The 16,531-nt window shown below is 43.0% G+C and overlaps 1 protein-coding gene across 9 annotated transcripts in view; it reads right to left on the reverse strand.

Moving 5' to 3' along the window:
• Positions 1 to 2: 2 nt before the first annotated feature.
• PROM1 (prominin 1) overlaps positions 3 to 16,531 on the reverse strand; it is a 116,972-nt gene continuing 100,443 nt past the window's right edge. For 3 of the 9 annotated variants that reach the window (XM_033213818.1, XM_033213816.1, XM_033213819.1), the window contains 4 exons: positions 15,594 to 15,686; positions 12,118 to 12,233; positions 2,796 to 2,835; positions 3 to 1,142 (listed from right to left, as the gene is read on the reverse strand). In XM_033213818.1, the coding sequence (XP_033069709.1) occupies positions 2,820 to 2,835; positions 12,118 to 12,233; positions 15,594 to 15,686 (225 nt within the window). In that variant the 3' untranslated portion in view covers positions 3 to 1,142; positions 2,796 to 2,819. Of the gene's footprint in view, positions 1,143 to 2,795; positions 2,836 to 11,072; positions 11,142 to 11,560; positions 11,585 to 12,117; positions 12,234 to 15,593; positions 15,687 to 16,531 lie in introns of all 9 variants that reach the window. The other 6 variants (XM_033213813.1, XM_033213811.1, XM_033213817.1 and 3 more) reach the window with 4 other exon arrangements.

The raw sequence follows: 16,531 nt of genomic DNA on the forward strand, positions 1-16,531 counted from the left end.
CATGTTTTCCAAGTTCCTTTTTATTGAAACGAATCCGAACTGCAATCTGCACATGAAAAGACCTGGGGGAAAGCCTACATCTGGAATTTCATTATGTCAGTGTTAAATTTTGTCCGACCAGTTTTTCATTGCTCATCACTTTTGATAATGACAGATCCAGATCCAACATGAAAATCCTAAAACAAATGGATATTTACCTTGTGCTTTCATGTAAATTTAGGGACCAAACTCAAAGGTTGCATCCATGCTGGACACCAAATCTAAGAATTGTGACAGAATCTTTTCATATTTCATTTTAGAATCCTTGATACTAGTCTGATGATATTCATGTTAGCTGCACTCCAATTCATGTTTATTCTAATGCAACAGAAAACTCTGTTAAACTGTACACTGTAATTGGCATCTGTTACAACTCTGCTTTTGAACGAACAGCCCTTCTTTCTCTCAAGATCTCTCTCTCTCTCGAATTTGCCAGATGGAGTCACGCAGGTTTCTCTAGGATTGCTTTTGCATGCCATTTCCAAATGGAACATGACCAATCTTTGATAAAGTATAATAGATAAAAATCGTTGTGCGAAGGATATGCTGTAGGTTTCACACACTTCAGTGAAAATGGATTATTTTCAACAGCACCAAGAAGTCAATGGTGACTTATTCAGCTCACTTAGAAGAAAGTCCTATAATACTCATTTGTTTAAAAAACTCTGTGGTAACAAAAGGTATATACACCATTTACTGTACACAAAATGCATCTTTCCTGTAAACTAGTGTGTGTTTAGCACACTCCACACATGGCAATATGTTAGAACCTAGCCATCACATTTGAGAAGAGTTTTGACAGAAATGCATCCAATGGGAACAAACACCCCATATGCTGTAGTGTCTAAATAGAAACTCAGTGTAAAAAAGTAAAAAACAAAAATAGACAGGGAAGGAGTCATCCTTGAATAGTGATGGACCATGGACTATAAACATGATTGTGTTCATTCTTAAAGCACTACCCAGAGACTAACAGCGCCGTTTCCTTGGTGCCCGCCTGAGTCACTACGTTGCCACTGGCGTTCCTCCTGGATTTGGAAAGTCCTTGTAGACCCAGAAACTACCAAAAATCTGTGATCCTTTCCACTTTGAGTATCCTGATGCTGAAATGAAAGTTAAACACAATTTTAGAAATTGCTTTTGAATTAATAAAGAGAAAACCAAGAATGCATAATCCTAAAATGGTCCCCACCAGAGGCCTAAGAACTAAGGAAAATATAAACTCGTTCAAGAGGCACAACAATATGTTTGTTGCAAAACAATTTGTTAAAATACAGCAATATAGAAAAAAGCTTTCTGGTTTTTATTTATTTATTTATTTTATTATTATTATTATTATTATTTGAGAGGGAGTCTCACTCTGTCACCCAGGCTGGAGTGCAATGGTGCAATCTCGGCTCACTGCAAACTCCGCCTCCCGGGTTCAAGTGATTCTCCTGCCTCAGCCTCCCAAGTAGCTGGGACTACAGGCACCTGCCACCACGCCAGGCGAATTTTTATATTTTTTAGTAGAGTTAGCGTTTCGTCATGTTGGCCAGGCTGGTCTCAAACTCCTAACCCCAAGTGATCTGCCCATCTCAGCTTCTCAAAGTGCTGGGATTACAGGCATGAGCCACCACGCCCAGCCAGAAAAAAAGTTTAAGTCCATAATACTCAAGGTATGTGGTTGGTACACAGATTTTTAGATTTTTGTTTGTTTGTTTGTTTGTTTAGAGATAGGGTCTCACTACACTTTTCCAAGTTGGAGTGCATGAGTGTGTTGGCTCTTCACAGGTATAATGATGGTTCACTGCATCTTTGAACTCCTGGGCTCAAGCAATCCTTCTACTACCACCTCCCACCCCAGTAGCTGGGACTACAGTCAGGCACCACCATGCCTGGCTTATTTTTATTCTAAAAAAATTTTTTTTTTTTTTTTTTTTTTTTTTAGATGGAGTCTCACTCTGTTGCCCAGGCTGGAATGCAATGGTGCGATCTCGGCTCACTACAACCTCTGCCTCCCAGGTTCAAGCGATTCTCCTGCCTCAGCCTTCTGAGTAGCTGAGATTACAGGCAGGATTACAGGGGCCTGCCACCACACCCGGCTAACTTTTTTAAGTAGAAACAGGGTTTCACCATGTTGGCCAGGCTGGTTTCCAACTCCTGACCTCAAGCGATCTACCCGCTTTGGCCTCCCATAGTGCTGGGATTACAGGTGTGAGCCACCGCGCCAGTCCTTATTTTTTTACTTAAAAAAAAAAAACTTATTTTTTTAAATATACACACATACTGTGTGTGTGTGTGTGTGTGTGTGTGTATACATACATAAATACACACACATTTATATAGCAATGCATGTATATACAGAGATGGTCATTGTATCCTATCTATACATGCAGTCATCCCTCAGGATCCATGTGGGATTGGTTCCAGGACCCCTACACACATCCTCCAACATACTGTGTATCATCTCTAGATTACTCATAATACCTAATACAATGTGTTATGTAAGTAGTTGTTCTACTGCATTGTTTTTATTGTTTTTATTTTTGTACTGTTATTTAAAAAACATTTTTTACAGTATTTTGATCCACAGCTTGAATCTGTGGATGTGGAACCTGCAGATACAGAGAGTGGACTGGATATATAAAATCATCATGTCTAATATACTGACCTTGATTTCCCACTTAATGTATTAGGAATAGCTATGTTTTGATGTTCTAAAAACTAAAAACTATAGTCCTATAGATTCTCTTCAATGAAAGCATCAGACTTACCTCAAGCAATTTCAACATCAGCTATCAATGTTGTGATGGGCTAAAAAACAAAAAAATAAAGAAATATAATACCCCCAGGAAAGCTGTGAGTGGTTTCATCACCTCTGTGCTAAGAAGCAGGCCTGTTACTAAAGGTACAGACAAATATAAACCACACGTCATAAAGTTGATCAAGAAGAATGTGTCCAACAAAACATTGGTTACCCTAGCTTCTGTTTGTATGGCTTTTAAAGAGAGACTAGAAGATAAAGAGGATAAACAGACTGTGACAGGTAGAATTGTGAATATTCACAATCTCAGGTTGAAAGTGTTAAGAGTCACTAAGAATACATATTGAAGACATTAGACCAGTAGCAACACCACAGTACACACCAGCCTACCACAGGAGTCTTTCTAAAGTCTGCTTCTAGGACAGAAGACAGAAGCAAATGGAAGTTCAGCAGGGACCTTATTACAACTGCAAATTCCTGGTTGTAAGATCAGGCAGTGCATGTGGCCTCTAAGTGGTTCTGTGGGTGAACCATCAACAGTAGCCCTAGTGTCCTCTAAAGTGACTCCGGGATAATGGCCTTGACAATCAAAAGGTATACGGCAGGGGGAGACTAGTGAACTCCATCTGGAAGGTCTGCAGTTTCAACTCGGGCACCACCCTCGCCAACTGTGACTTTGGATGGATCACAACCCCCCTGAACCTGCAGGATCCACCTTGCCTCACTCCAGTGCTGCATCAGACACATGAGGTTGGGGGAGGATGTGCACAGAGGACATCAGGGCACCTGCCAGGCAAGACATTCCTTCTAAAGTGTTTCACCTGAGAAAGTGCACATGCTTGGTTCTGTGTGCCTCTTCTTGCACTACTCTTTATGCTTTCGGTAAAGAAACAAACTCTTTATTGAAAGGGCTCAAAGGGTCCCTGGAAAAGGGTGCAAGCAGGGGCTGGCTCAATCTCTTGTTACTGTCCATCTCACCAGGACATGGAGCTGAACATTATGAAGGACTGTAGGCTCTGGTGATCATTTCTAAAGAATATCTACATTTGCCTTACTGAGCAGAGGGATACTGGGAACACTAACAGGATCACTGGTTCTTCTCCTCTTGCCTAGCAGTGCCTCTCCTCCAGACAGTATATCCATCCTATCCTGGAAGAGATGGAACTCTGGAGACCTCAGAAGCAGGAAATGAGTGAAACAAGCCAATTTAAGCAGTGTCTTAGTCTGTTTTCTGCTGCTATACAGAATATCAGAGACTGGGTAACTTACAAAGAAAAAAAATAATGTTTTTTATAGTTCTGAAGGCCACGAAGTCCAAGAGCTTGGTGCTGGCATCTGGTGAGGGCTTTCATGCTTCATCATCCCATGGTGGAAGGGCAAATGAGTGCAAGAGACAGACAGGGAATGGGGTCGAGCTTCCTCCTTTTATCAGGAGCCCACTCCCATGATAATGGCATTAATCCATTTAGGAAGGCAGAGCTCTCATGACCTATCCACCTGTCCAAGTCTCACCTGTTAATATAGTCCCAATGGCAATTAAATCTCAACATGAGTTTTGGAGGGGACAATGAAACTATAGCAAGTAACTAAAACTAATCCTGGAAGATTCTGATGTAAGAGAAACAAAGGGCCTTAGATGAGACCATAACTGGAAGATACTTTTCTTCAGGCCATTAGGATTTGGGCTCTGAATGATAACTTCCTGGGTGCCCAACACAACAAAGTAATAAAATAAAGAAGGCCAATGCATGACATCTGAGACTCTCCTGTCCCCAGAGTGGACATCACACACTGATGACAGCACTTTTGAGTCAGTCTGGATTAAATCTCCAGATTTCAATCAACACAGGGCTCTGGGCAACCTGATCAACAGAGAGAAGTTGGCCCAGGAGGTGGAATCTGTTTGTCACTGATGCACTATCTCCTTCACAGAAAAAGGAAGGTCCTGGTCGCTGAAGAACCTAAAACATCACACTAGGGAAGGGGTTCCAAGCACCCAAGACCTATGCAGCCAGAACCTACCCAGGTGAGGGTCAGCTGCTGTTCATGTAGCATTCCCTGGGATCCACCTGCTTCCACCTCCAGGCTGCAGAGGTGCAGCCATGCGAACCCCTCCTACTTCTATCTAAAAATCTGGCCAAGCACGGTGGCTCATGCCTGTAATCTAGCACTTTGGGGTAGATCACTTGAGGTCAGGAGTTCAAGACTAGCCTGGCCAACATAGCGAAACTCCATCTCTACTAACAACAGAAAAATTAGCTGAGCATGGTAGTGTGTGCCTGTAATCCCAGCTACTCAGGAGGCTGAAGCACAAGAATCGCTTGAACCCAGGAGGCGGAGGTTGCAGTGAGCCGAGATCACACCACTGCATTCCAGCCTGTGTGACAGTGTGAAACTGTGTCTCAAACAACAACAGCAACAAAAACAACAACAAAGAATCTACAACAGCACTCACAATGAACACCATCTACAGCAGAACTAGCAAGAAGGTGGCTCACAGACATATTCTGTTGAGCGCCCATGGTATTTTTTTTCTCAACGTTGTTTGCTAACATTAAAAAGGGTAATTTCCTATTAAAATCAGATTTCTCTCCTTTTCAGATAAACTAGAGTTTCTAGCAACATTTGCCTCTTATTTGTTCCTCTTTCTGCCAATTTGGTAGTCTTCAGAGTGAAGACTGGGAAAAATAATCAAATTTTTCTGTGGTCTTTCCACCTGTTTTGGGAATTTTTCTTTGCCCACCTGCCTTTGGGAGCATAGGAGAAATAGCTCAAATCTTAGCTTGGCCCTGGCTAGCTGTGGAGACCTGGGCATGGCCTACACATCCCTGAGTCTATCTGCAAAAGACAGACAACAGGGAGGTGATGATAGCCATAAAGGGCCAATGTGAGGACTGTGCAAGATGAGGCAGGGTGGCCATCTTGCCTGGTTCCTGGGGCTGCTGGACCAACACTGGTGTTTGGTTGCTCTCAAGCCTTTGTGGCCTCACATGGAGCAACTTTCTCTCTTGATCTCTGAAGTCAGAGCTAGAAAGAGTAAGTTTACACACACACACACACATACACATACACACTCTCTCTCTTTGTTTTCTCTCTCTCTCCCTAAGAACTCCCTAGCAGGAGAAAGATCACAATCTGAGTGACCTCTAGTGATCCGTGAAAGGCCAGGAAGAAGGTTTGGAAACGAGTCACTCATTATTTCCTGAAATGAAAATGCCTCCACTTGTTCTGGAGACTTTATGTGGCAGACAGAAGCATCGTTGGAAAGAAAATCCAGGCTTAGGTAGGTTTATATGAAAGTCTATTAACTTTTCCTTCAAACAAAAGCAAATAACCATAGACTGTATGTATAATGGACTAATTACAGTGTGTGGGTGTATGTGTGTGCGTGTTTAAGAAATAACAAAGATAAAAGAAAAAGGGAACAAAAAAACTAGTTTATGAAACTGAGTTTGCCACTCAGAAGCACCCCACTTCATGGTTCTTCTTTAAGAGAATTCTCCTGGGAAACTCTCCATGAAGCAATATTAGTTGCCAAACTGCTCCACACTTGGTAAGTACTAGCGTCCTGGTTTGCAGAAGGCTTTTCTTTCGTTCTTACATTAAAAAGAATTTTTTTTTTTCATTTATAGAGACAGGGTCTTGTTATGTTGCCCAGACTGGTTTTGAACTCCTGGGCTCAAGTGATCCTCCTTCCTCAGCCTCCCAAACTGCTGGGATTAAAAGCGTGAGCCACCGCATCAGCCTGAAGGCTTTTCTAAAATCGCCAAGCACCTTCTCTGTACACTGATCATTTTCCTCTCAAACCTAGCTTTGTCCTGAAATGCAGGCAACACCTGAAAACTGTTGGCAATAAACACTGGGGGAAAATCACAGTCTCAAGCCATGTGAAGGAGGCATCAATTCGGGTTCATCTGTACAGACGGTATCACGAGGTGTCTGCTAATATCCATAGCCCAGTTGGTGTCATCAACGGAGGCTAAGTGGAGCTGGCTCAGCTAACAGATTAGAGCCACGATTAGTTATTTTCTGAATCACCTTTGGGTTCCCTCCATCGGAAATGCCAGGGCAATAAGAAAAGATTATGGTTATTATGGTGAACCACAAACCCTTAAATAAGGGCTCAGTGGTCAAAGGATGAATATTTTGCCTGGTTACCTCACTGAACCCTCACAACCCTATGCAAACAAGGCTCTTATTTTTATTTATTTATTTATTGAGACAGAGTCTCACTCTGTCGCCCAGGATGGAGTGCAGTGGTGCGATCTCGGCTCACTGAAACCTCTGCCTCCCGGGTTCAAGTGATTCTCCTGCCTCAGCCTCCCGAGTAGCTGGGATTACAGGTGCCTGCCACTACGCCCGGCTAATTTTTTGTATTTTTAGTAGAGATGGGGTTTCACCATGTTGACCAGCGTGGTCTTGAACTCCTGACCTTGTGATTTGCCTGCCTTGGCCTCCCAAAGTGCTGGGATTACAGCTGTGAGCCACCACAACCAGCCTCAAAGCTCTTATTATTCCCCCCTTTTACAAGTGAGAAAACTGAGGCTCAAGGACATTAAATAGCACTTCCATAATGACACATGGAGGCAGACCAAGGATCCATTCCAACTCAGACCCCTGGGACCTCTAGGAGGGTTTGAGTGGAAAAGAAAGGTGTCCCAATGTCCCTAGAGTTTCTGGGATGTCATTTTCTAACCTTCTGCAAATAAACCAAATCAAAACTATGATTCTTCACTGACTGCCTGTAGACGGGCTGAACATCCAGGAGACTTGCCAGGGTTCCCACTGGGGGTAGGTGTGCAGAAAGGAAAACAAGTCTCAATTTAATTGTTACCATGAAAGGTGCTTCAACGAAACTCACATACCGTGTCAGTCTTTGGGATTTTTCTCTTATTGAAACAAAACACTTCAACCTGCCCTTAGAGCTCTACTATAGAACACAGAACATAGAAAGTAGAAAAAAATTCAAATGTACTGTGGGCCGTTAAGGAAGATCACCCAACATTAGTATATCCCTAGCCCTAGGCTTCACAGGTGTGTGAAGTGCTAGACCCTTCACAAGGACAAGTCCTTCCAATGTCTGTTGTAATAAGAATAACCACAGAATCATCCTAAAGCTTCATTTATGGATTTAATAGGACGAAGGCATTTAATCTAGTTTGAATTTCAACACTAACAGCCCAGGATGAAATGTTCATTAGCAAGTGAGACGAGTGGCGTTTCTCAACACCGACTAGGACTGTTTTCTAACATTTTCCTATTTTCCATCATTATCATGTCTTTTTTCTTGTGCAGCAAGCTAAATCCAAGAGTTAGCAAATCTTATGCTGTTCCAGCAATGTGGATAAAAACTAGTAAATAAGGAGAGCCAGGACAAGCTTCTTGAGCCTACAGAATTAAGTCTTTGATGCTATACACAGGACATCTGTGGCACTAAATATGTGCTCGGTTATTCTGTTATTGATGCTAGAACTGGAAATCTACCCTCCTTTGTGGGAAAGGGCTCAAGTGGTGGCATAAGACAGAAGACAGCTAATGCCTGCCTATTTCCAGCACTCAGATCTGAAGCTGGGAATTAGCTAGAGTCCGGTTGGCTGTGATGATCATGCCTTAGTGACAAAGGTCTGTGGCAGTACTGGTGTGCTGAGAGGACCCTGGCATCTCAAAGGCTGTCTTGTCAACTTGCACACTGATACCTCCCTTTCAATTGTAGGAGGATTTCTTGGATGCAGCACATTCTTCCAGGCCTACCAGTGCATCTGCCTCTCAGGGAGCCATGGAGTTGCGCTTTCTAGATTCCCTTTTAAGAATGACTTGCCTCCAGCTGGGGGCAGCATGGTCAGTAGAGAACCTTCAGTTGTCAGAGCCTACTGCTCTGGGGGAAGATGGGGTGCAAAGGCTTAGCTGAGCCCATTGTGGGCAACTCCCTACAGGCCATGCTTGATCCAGAGCTCCTGACCAGCCGGGCCAAGGCTTTGGCAGGCCAACCTCAACTTCTCCCCCTTTCTTTCACAACCATGGATCCTCACAAACATCCTGCACTCCAAATTCCATTTCAGCACTGCTTCCAGAAAATCTACCTGTGGCAACCTCCACCCAGGCTTGCGTCTCTCTCTCTAGCATCTTCCATGCAGCCTGGATGACTCTTCTTAGAACAGAGAGTACTTTCAGTGCCTTCACAACCAACAGGCAAGCACCAGGAAGCAATTCTACAAATTCAGAGCCGTCCTAGAAGATCCGATGTTAGGGCAATAGAGGTAATTGAGAACAGCTGTCCTCTGATCTTGGCAATCTCAGTCCATATATATAAGATACCCTCCAAGCATGCTACACCATGAAAAGGAAGGCCAGGACATTATGCAGGCAGCCGTGCTGTCTACTATCCCCAGAGCACACCTGGCTAATTGATACTTAAATCTATCTTCAACTCTGTCACAATATAGCACTCTAGCCACCAAGCCTTGCATACTGGAAATATCAGATGAGATGAAGTCAGTTTGCCATTTCAGAACTGTATTTATTTAGAGACGGAGTCTCCCTCTGTCACCCAGGCTGGAATGCAGTGGCACGATCTCGGCTCACTGTAACCTCTGCCTCCCGGGTTCAAGCGATTCTCCTGCCTCAGCCTCCCGAGTAGCAGGGACTACAGGCGTGTGCCACCACATCTGGCTACTTTTTTGTATTTTTAGTAGAGACAAAGTTTCACCATGTTAGCCAGGATGGTCTTGCTCTCCTGACCTCGTGATCCACCCGCCTCGGCCTCCCAGTGTGCTGGGATTACAGGCGTGAGCCACCGTGCCTGACCGAGAACTTTATTTTTGTTATTATCACCATTTCTGCTCTTAGCTGAATGTTTGTGCACTCCTAAAATTCATATCTTGAAATCGTAATCACAGTGATGCTTTAGGTCATGAAGGCAGAGCCCTCATTAGTTTCTCATTAACGCCTTTAGAAAAGAGATCCCAAGGAGCCAGCTTGCCCTTTCCACCATGTGAGGATTTGGCAAGACGACGCCACCTATGAGAAAGTGGTCCTTCACTGGACACCGAATCTGATGGCACCTTCATCTTGTATTCCCTGCCTCCAGAACTATGAGAAATAAACCCTGGTGTTTATAAGCTACCTAGTTTAAGGCATTTCGTTATAGCAGCTGGAATGCACTCAGATAACTTCTCTTTCCCTAAATGGAAAATTACAATGAAAAGTTCTGAATTTTTTACAATGTTCCAAGTTTTAAGTTCAGGAAGCCACTTATCCTTCTGAAAGGACAAATTTTATGACTTTCTGGTTCTGTTCACCTTGAAATCTGACCAAGGTGGAGCATCAACTGTTATTAGGTAATATTGCTTAAGATAAGGATGTGCCTGACTGATGAGCAGCTTCTGGCCTGGGAGGCTCTAAATATAAATACCTGGTGTGAAGCCAAAGCTGTGGGCTTCCCTGAATGTGGGCACTTTTAACTGGATGCCTCCCATGTGGAGCGTGAGCCTTCTAAGGTGGATCACCCCCATGCACCAACGTTAGACTCACGTTTTTGCATCTGAGACATCACTGTGGGGAGCAGGGCTTGGGGGAGCACTAGGGGGCCAGCTGCATGGGCGTGGGAAGGACCACGCCCACTGAAGAGGACAGCCCACTGCGGCCCTGCTGCCCTGCACACTATGGCTCCACCTCTTCTGAGCAGATAGGTCCCTGGCTGACGTGTGGGTCTGAAGTCTTAGTAGAGCCTCAGAAGAGGATTGACCTCTGGCAAGCAAAGCTCAGAGTCACCTGATATATAACATATCCAGAACCAGAGAAGCTCCTTAATTCTAGAGAACGTAAATTCATAAAGATTTTGGAGGAAGAATTGGGGTTCTTTTTCTGGTTGGTTACAGTTAATTTATTGGAAGGAAAGGAAAAAAAGGAAGGAAGGAAGGAAGGAAGGAAGGAAGGAAGGAAGGAAGGAGCTTTGAAAACTGTAACTACTCAGTTTATTTGGTGCAGAGAAATTCTAAATGCAAGGTATGCATGCATTTAATCTGTAATGATCTACAACCAGACATAGCATTTTAAGATGACACCAAATTTTAGTTGCTGAATAATTCCATTGTTTAGAAATCTACTGAACATTTAAACTCATGGCGTCATAGAACACTATGCAGAGCATGATTGGAGACTAGCATTGATAAAGTATCACACACAGAGAAGTGAAGGCATCAACAGCATGCAGAAAATTCAGTGCTGATGTATAGGAGATGAGATGGTTTATCACAGAACAGGCATGCACTTCCAGACTTTGCTTTACCTTGTCATAACAGGATTGTGAATACCATATAAATGATCTTTATGATAACCATTATTACCATTTTCCATACTGTAACAAAAATAAATACACCAAAACACCATGTTATCTCTCAGATGAAGTATTTACATCATGGATTACAGAGACAATGTAATGGTCACGAAAAGTATGTAACAATTTGTTAAATCTAAAAACAAGACAAATGAGTAGTTTACATTTTGCTCCTTTTAAATTTCAAAGACCAAATGACTACTTTATAGATTAATAAACTTAGCATATAAAATTTTCATTAATTCATGAAGTATTTCTTGAGCACCTTCCCTGTGCCAGCCCTCTTTTGAAGAGGCATTGCAATTTATTTTTGCCTAGACAGATCTGCTGTTTCTACGTAATTTTAAGATGACAATAACTTAATTTTTAAGGTCCATTACATAATAATATAAACCTCCCCCATCCCATCTAGGAATATAGTTTTTTTAAAAAAGGCTTACTTTTTCATGGGTATAGTTTCAACACTATAAAATACAAAAAAGGGAGATAAAATTAATTTTTTTAATTATTATGAAAGCTCAGCAACTACAACCCCCAGATATTTACTCTAACACAGATACTGACAGTGCAAATTCAGGAGAGACCCACATTGAGAGATGGGCGAAGTGAAAAACGAGGCATACACATTCACCAGACACAGAATGAGGGCGGACTACAGAGCCAAAATGGAAAGTGTAAAAACAGTTATCATAAAGTGAAATGCCAGGTCCCCGAGAGGGAGGAACTGCAAACAAGAAATAAAAAGGCTGGTTAGGGAAGCTGAGAGGATTAAGCAAGAGGAAAAAAGCTGTTAAAACAAGTATAGAAAAATCAGTACCAAGAAAAAAAAAAAATTCAGCTGAATAGAAATGACCCAACTACTACTACTAAAAAAAAAAAAAGAAAAAGAAAAAAAAAAAATCAAGTTTAATCTCATCAGAACTCATCTTTAGCAACTCTTTGAAGACAGCACCACCCAGGAAATGACCCCCGTGTCTGTGGAAGCCCGCATACTTACTCATCGTACACGTCCTCGGAATCCATTCGACGATAGTACTTAGCCAGTTTTACCGCAAAAATTAGAGCCGGAAGTAAAAATACAGTAGCTTTTCCTATGCCAAACCAAAACAAATTCTAGGAAAAAAGAAATTAGGAGAATTGAATGTTTGAAGATGGGAAATGGGAAAAACAGTTGTTCGGGGGAATTTTTTTTTTTTTTGATTTTTAAAAAATGAGCTGTCATTTTGTTCTTTAAAACAATTTGAAAACGTCATGTGGACCAAGCACTGTGTGAAATGTTACTCACGTTGTTAGGATTCATTTCATCTTTCTAAAAACCTTGAGTAGATCCTAATATTATGTTTATTTTACAAAGGAGGAGCAGTAGCAGCAAGTGGTAAAGCCAGGATGCGAATCTAGGCCACTCCAACCCAACTTCTAACCACCCCCAACAGACTCTCTTTGTTGCCCGACTGTCCAGTAATCAGAGCATGGATGGCCAGCAGGTTTGAGTTTCAGTCCCTCTTATGAGTTGTTTTTTTTTTTTTTTTTTTTGAGCCGGAGTCTCACTCTGCCCCCAGGCTGGAGGGCAGTGGCGTGATTTTGGCTCACTGAAAGCTCTGCCTCCCGGGTTCACACCATTCTCCTGCCTCACCCTCCCGCTGGGATTACAGGCATCCACCACCACGCCCGGCTAATTTTTTGTATTTTTAGTAGAGATGGGGTTTCACCGTGTTAGCCAGGATGGTCTCGATCTCCTGACCTCGTGATCTGCCGCCTCGGCCTCCCAAAGTGCTGGGATTACAGGCGTGAGCCACCGCACCTGGCCGAGTTGTTTGTTATTAAGATGACAAATGAACCCTTCTGGCTTTGTTCTGCATCTGAGCAGTTGAGATGCCTGCATCTTCATTCCATAACGTTACTGTGTCAAGAAGTTAGAAGCAATGCTCATGCGTGCTAGGGTCTCAATCCATGTTCCACATTTCATTTAACCACTCTTGAAGGTACAAAGAAGCTAGATGACCATGTTTTGTCTAAAGAGCAATGTTAAAGTATCATTTTTTAAATAGTTGCCAACATTTGTAGGTCACATTTCACACGTAAACCTGGATTTACATATTTTCTTCAAAAATCTAAAGTTTCGTCTCTTAACATTGAACCCTTGTTCCCACAAAGCAATAGTCTGGAAGTGGTTCTTCCTTCAAGGGGACATTTGTCCTCAGTGGTGACACAGTCTACACCACTCACATCTGCAAGGTGATATTCCAAATGATTTAACCTTATGGACAAACAATCAGGACCCATGCATAGATGTCATGGGCTGAATGCCACTCTGGCCAGCATCCTACACTTGGCCTGCTATGTAAATCTGCAACCTGCCAAGTTCCTATGTAAGATCAAGTCTGACAATATCCCTGCCTAGGATAATGCTGTCAGTAACACTGGAACTACTCTCCCCTGCCCACCATGAGGCCAAATGCCACTTGGAAATAACACCTGCTTTACCCTCACAGCTTGACCCTGCATTTCTGCTTTGCTCCTGGCTGAGTTCAGAATTACAGAGGTGGCACCTCTTGGCTCTTAACTTCTAGTCAATTTGTCTTCCCTTCCCTCTATGGTCTGTTAGATTTCTGTTTTCAACCTTGTCTTGAGAAGCTTTATAACTTTATAACGACCCTATCCTTTTTTCTGGAAGCTGCCTCAATCCTTTTGAGGACAATTGAGATACAAAATAAACATGTGAGCTAGTCCACAGTCTATCTGATTGACTAAATGGATGCCCAGAGCTCTTCCTTACGATGTAAACCCTCTGCTATATATACAGCTTCAGCCTATGATCTTCCTGAGCAACCTCTAGGCCTCCCCTCTGTCCCTGGTGATCTGTGGAGAGGCATCTGGTGCCTACGTGGTTTGACTGAATGGGGTGGGTGGTGGAGGCTGGACATAAAGAGAGGTCAATTCAGAATCAAGCAGATTGGACTCCCCTAATGAAGACTTCAGCCAAAGCTGGCGGCAGGGGCCACCAAGCACAGGACAAACAAAAGTAGTTGCTAGAGGAAGGAAGCATCCAGGAAGCAGGGCTCAGGGTCTGCGGGGTTGGGTCAGTGGCAGAATCCTTTTCACTCAGGCATGAAAGTCCCTCCAGCAGACAGATGGACAAGTGAATGAGGGAGATGGACAGACAGGGCAATAGGGTGTCACCACTGAGGACAGAGCTACCTGAATACTCTGTGCCAGGTACTATGCCAGACCACAGGGACACAGCCTTGAATATGCTGGTGACTCATGGAGTGGAGAGTCTAGAGTGTGCTGGAGGGACAGGTCTTAATCAAAGAAACATATAAACATGTAATAAAAACAGCAATAACATCTCTAAAGGAAAAGCATAGAGTTCTACAGGAATGAGGAAAATGGAACCCAACCTAGTTTGGGGAATCAGAAAAGTCTTCCTGGAAAAAAGACATGTTTGAGCTAAGACCTGAAGACTGAACTACAATGGTAGTGAATATTCATTGAACGCTGATGTTCCAACAGCGTGAAGGGCTTTACATGGGACCTCTCACTGAACCATCAAAACAGCCCCATGTAGGCGAGGAACTCAGAACATTTCAGTAATTTTTCAAAGTCACAAAGTTCTGAAAATATAGAAGTGGAATTTTCATTCAAACTTCATGTTCTCCACCATTGTGTTACCAGACCTAGAGGAGTTAGGTCTTACAGTGGGGAGTGGGTAGGTGGAAAGGGAAAGAGAAGAGAGAAAGAGAAAGGTGGTGTGTGCCCATCTCCAGTCCAGGCAGAAGAAACGGCATATGCATGAGCCCTAAGGTGGGGAAACTGAAATGTATTTGACAAAGTGAAAGTGGATGAGTGTGTCTGGAGCACAGAAAGAAAGGCAGGCAGGCAGAGAGCACACAGTGAGATCTGAAATGGGGAGGCCCAGCCATGCAGAGCCTAGTGTGATGACCTATGAAGGATCCTGATCTTTAGATAGCAACGGGAAGCCACTGAGGTGCTTTCAGCAGAGGGAGAGGATCCGCTCACAGAGAGTCAGCGTCTATTGAGGAGGGAACAGAGCTGAGGATTAAGCCTGATTAACTGGAACTTGCCATCCCAATAGTCACATTTCCAAGGCTTTTTAATGACAAATGAAGTTTGGTGCAACTTTGGGGTTGTATACGTAGTTGTACTGAGTATTCTTTTGAAGATTAGAAATCTGCATACCCGTGACTGTCTTTCTGATTATTCTGAACTAATAGGAGTTTTCTCCCTGCAGGTTTCCTGACTGGTAAATATAATCCTAGTAAGGAAAAAAGATAACCGCCCCGAATTTTGACTTTTCTAGTCTATTAGCATATTAATACATTGATCAAAATGTTGCATTTTAGGCTTTGGATTCTCTCAAGCAGAAAACATTATTAAAGTGTATATCACAATCCAAAAAACAACCAAAGATGATGGATCCATTGCGTCTTCTTTGGACAGATGAAATCTTACCAGAGGGTCGATAATGTAGCTACACAGAAAGACATCAACGGCAGTATCTAGAGCGGTGGCCACAGGTTTGCAGGATGCCACTTTCTCACTGATCTAGGGGGTGGAAACACAGGCAAACTTTGAGCCGCATCCACAAAAATCCACAGGAATGAGACGTGCCATTTACTTTGACTTGGTGTCACAAAAAGGATCTCCATGTCCTCCAAGACAGGGGTCCCCAACCCTTGGGCCACAGACTGATACACAGGCTAGTACCGGTCCATGGCCTGTTAGGAACCGGGCTCCACAGCAGGAAGTGAGTGGCGGGTGAGCGAGCAAAGCTTCACCGATATTTCGCCTCTAATGCAGCAGCCTTAGTTTCTCATAGGAGCATGAACCTTATTGTGGAATTGCACATGCGAGGGATCTAGATTGCGCTTTTTATGAGAATCTAATGCCTGATGATCTGTCATTGTCTCCCATCACTCCCACATAGGACCATCTAGTTGCAGGAAAACAAGCTCATATGTGGAATCATAATGTGATTCCACATTATGGTGAGTTGCATACTTATTTCATTATATATTACAATGTATTAATAATAGAAATAAACTGCACAATAATGTAATGCCCTTGAATCATCCCAAAACTACCACTGCCCCCAGTCTGTGGATAAAACTGTCTTCCACTAAACCAGTACCTGGTGCCAAAAAGGTTGGGGACCGCTGCTCTAAAACATGGAACTGACGGCTGATGTGCATGGATGAGTTCTGCATATACAGTTACGGTTGGCCCTCCATATCCCTGAATTGTGCATCCATGGATTCAACCAATCATAGATTAAAACATATTCAGAAAAAAATGGAGAGTTGCATCTTTACTGAACATGTACAGACTTTTTAAATCATTATTCCTGAACCAATACAGTATACCAATTATTTGCATAGCATGTACATTGT

Source organism: Trachypithecus francoisi, unplaced genomic scaffold (genome assembly GCF_009764315.1).
Source record: "Trachypithecus francoisi isolate TF-2019V2 unplaced genomic scaffold, Tfra_2.0 Lachesis_group1, whole genome shotgun sequence".
Classification (NCBI taxonomy): domain Eukaryota; kingdom Metazoa; phylum Chordata; class Mammalia; order Primates; family Cercopithecidae; genus Trachypithecus; species Trachypithecus francoisi.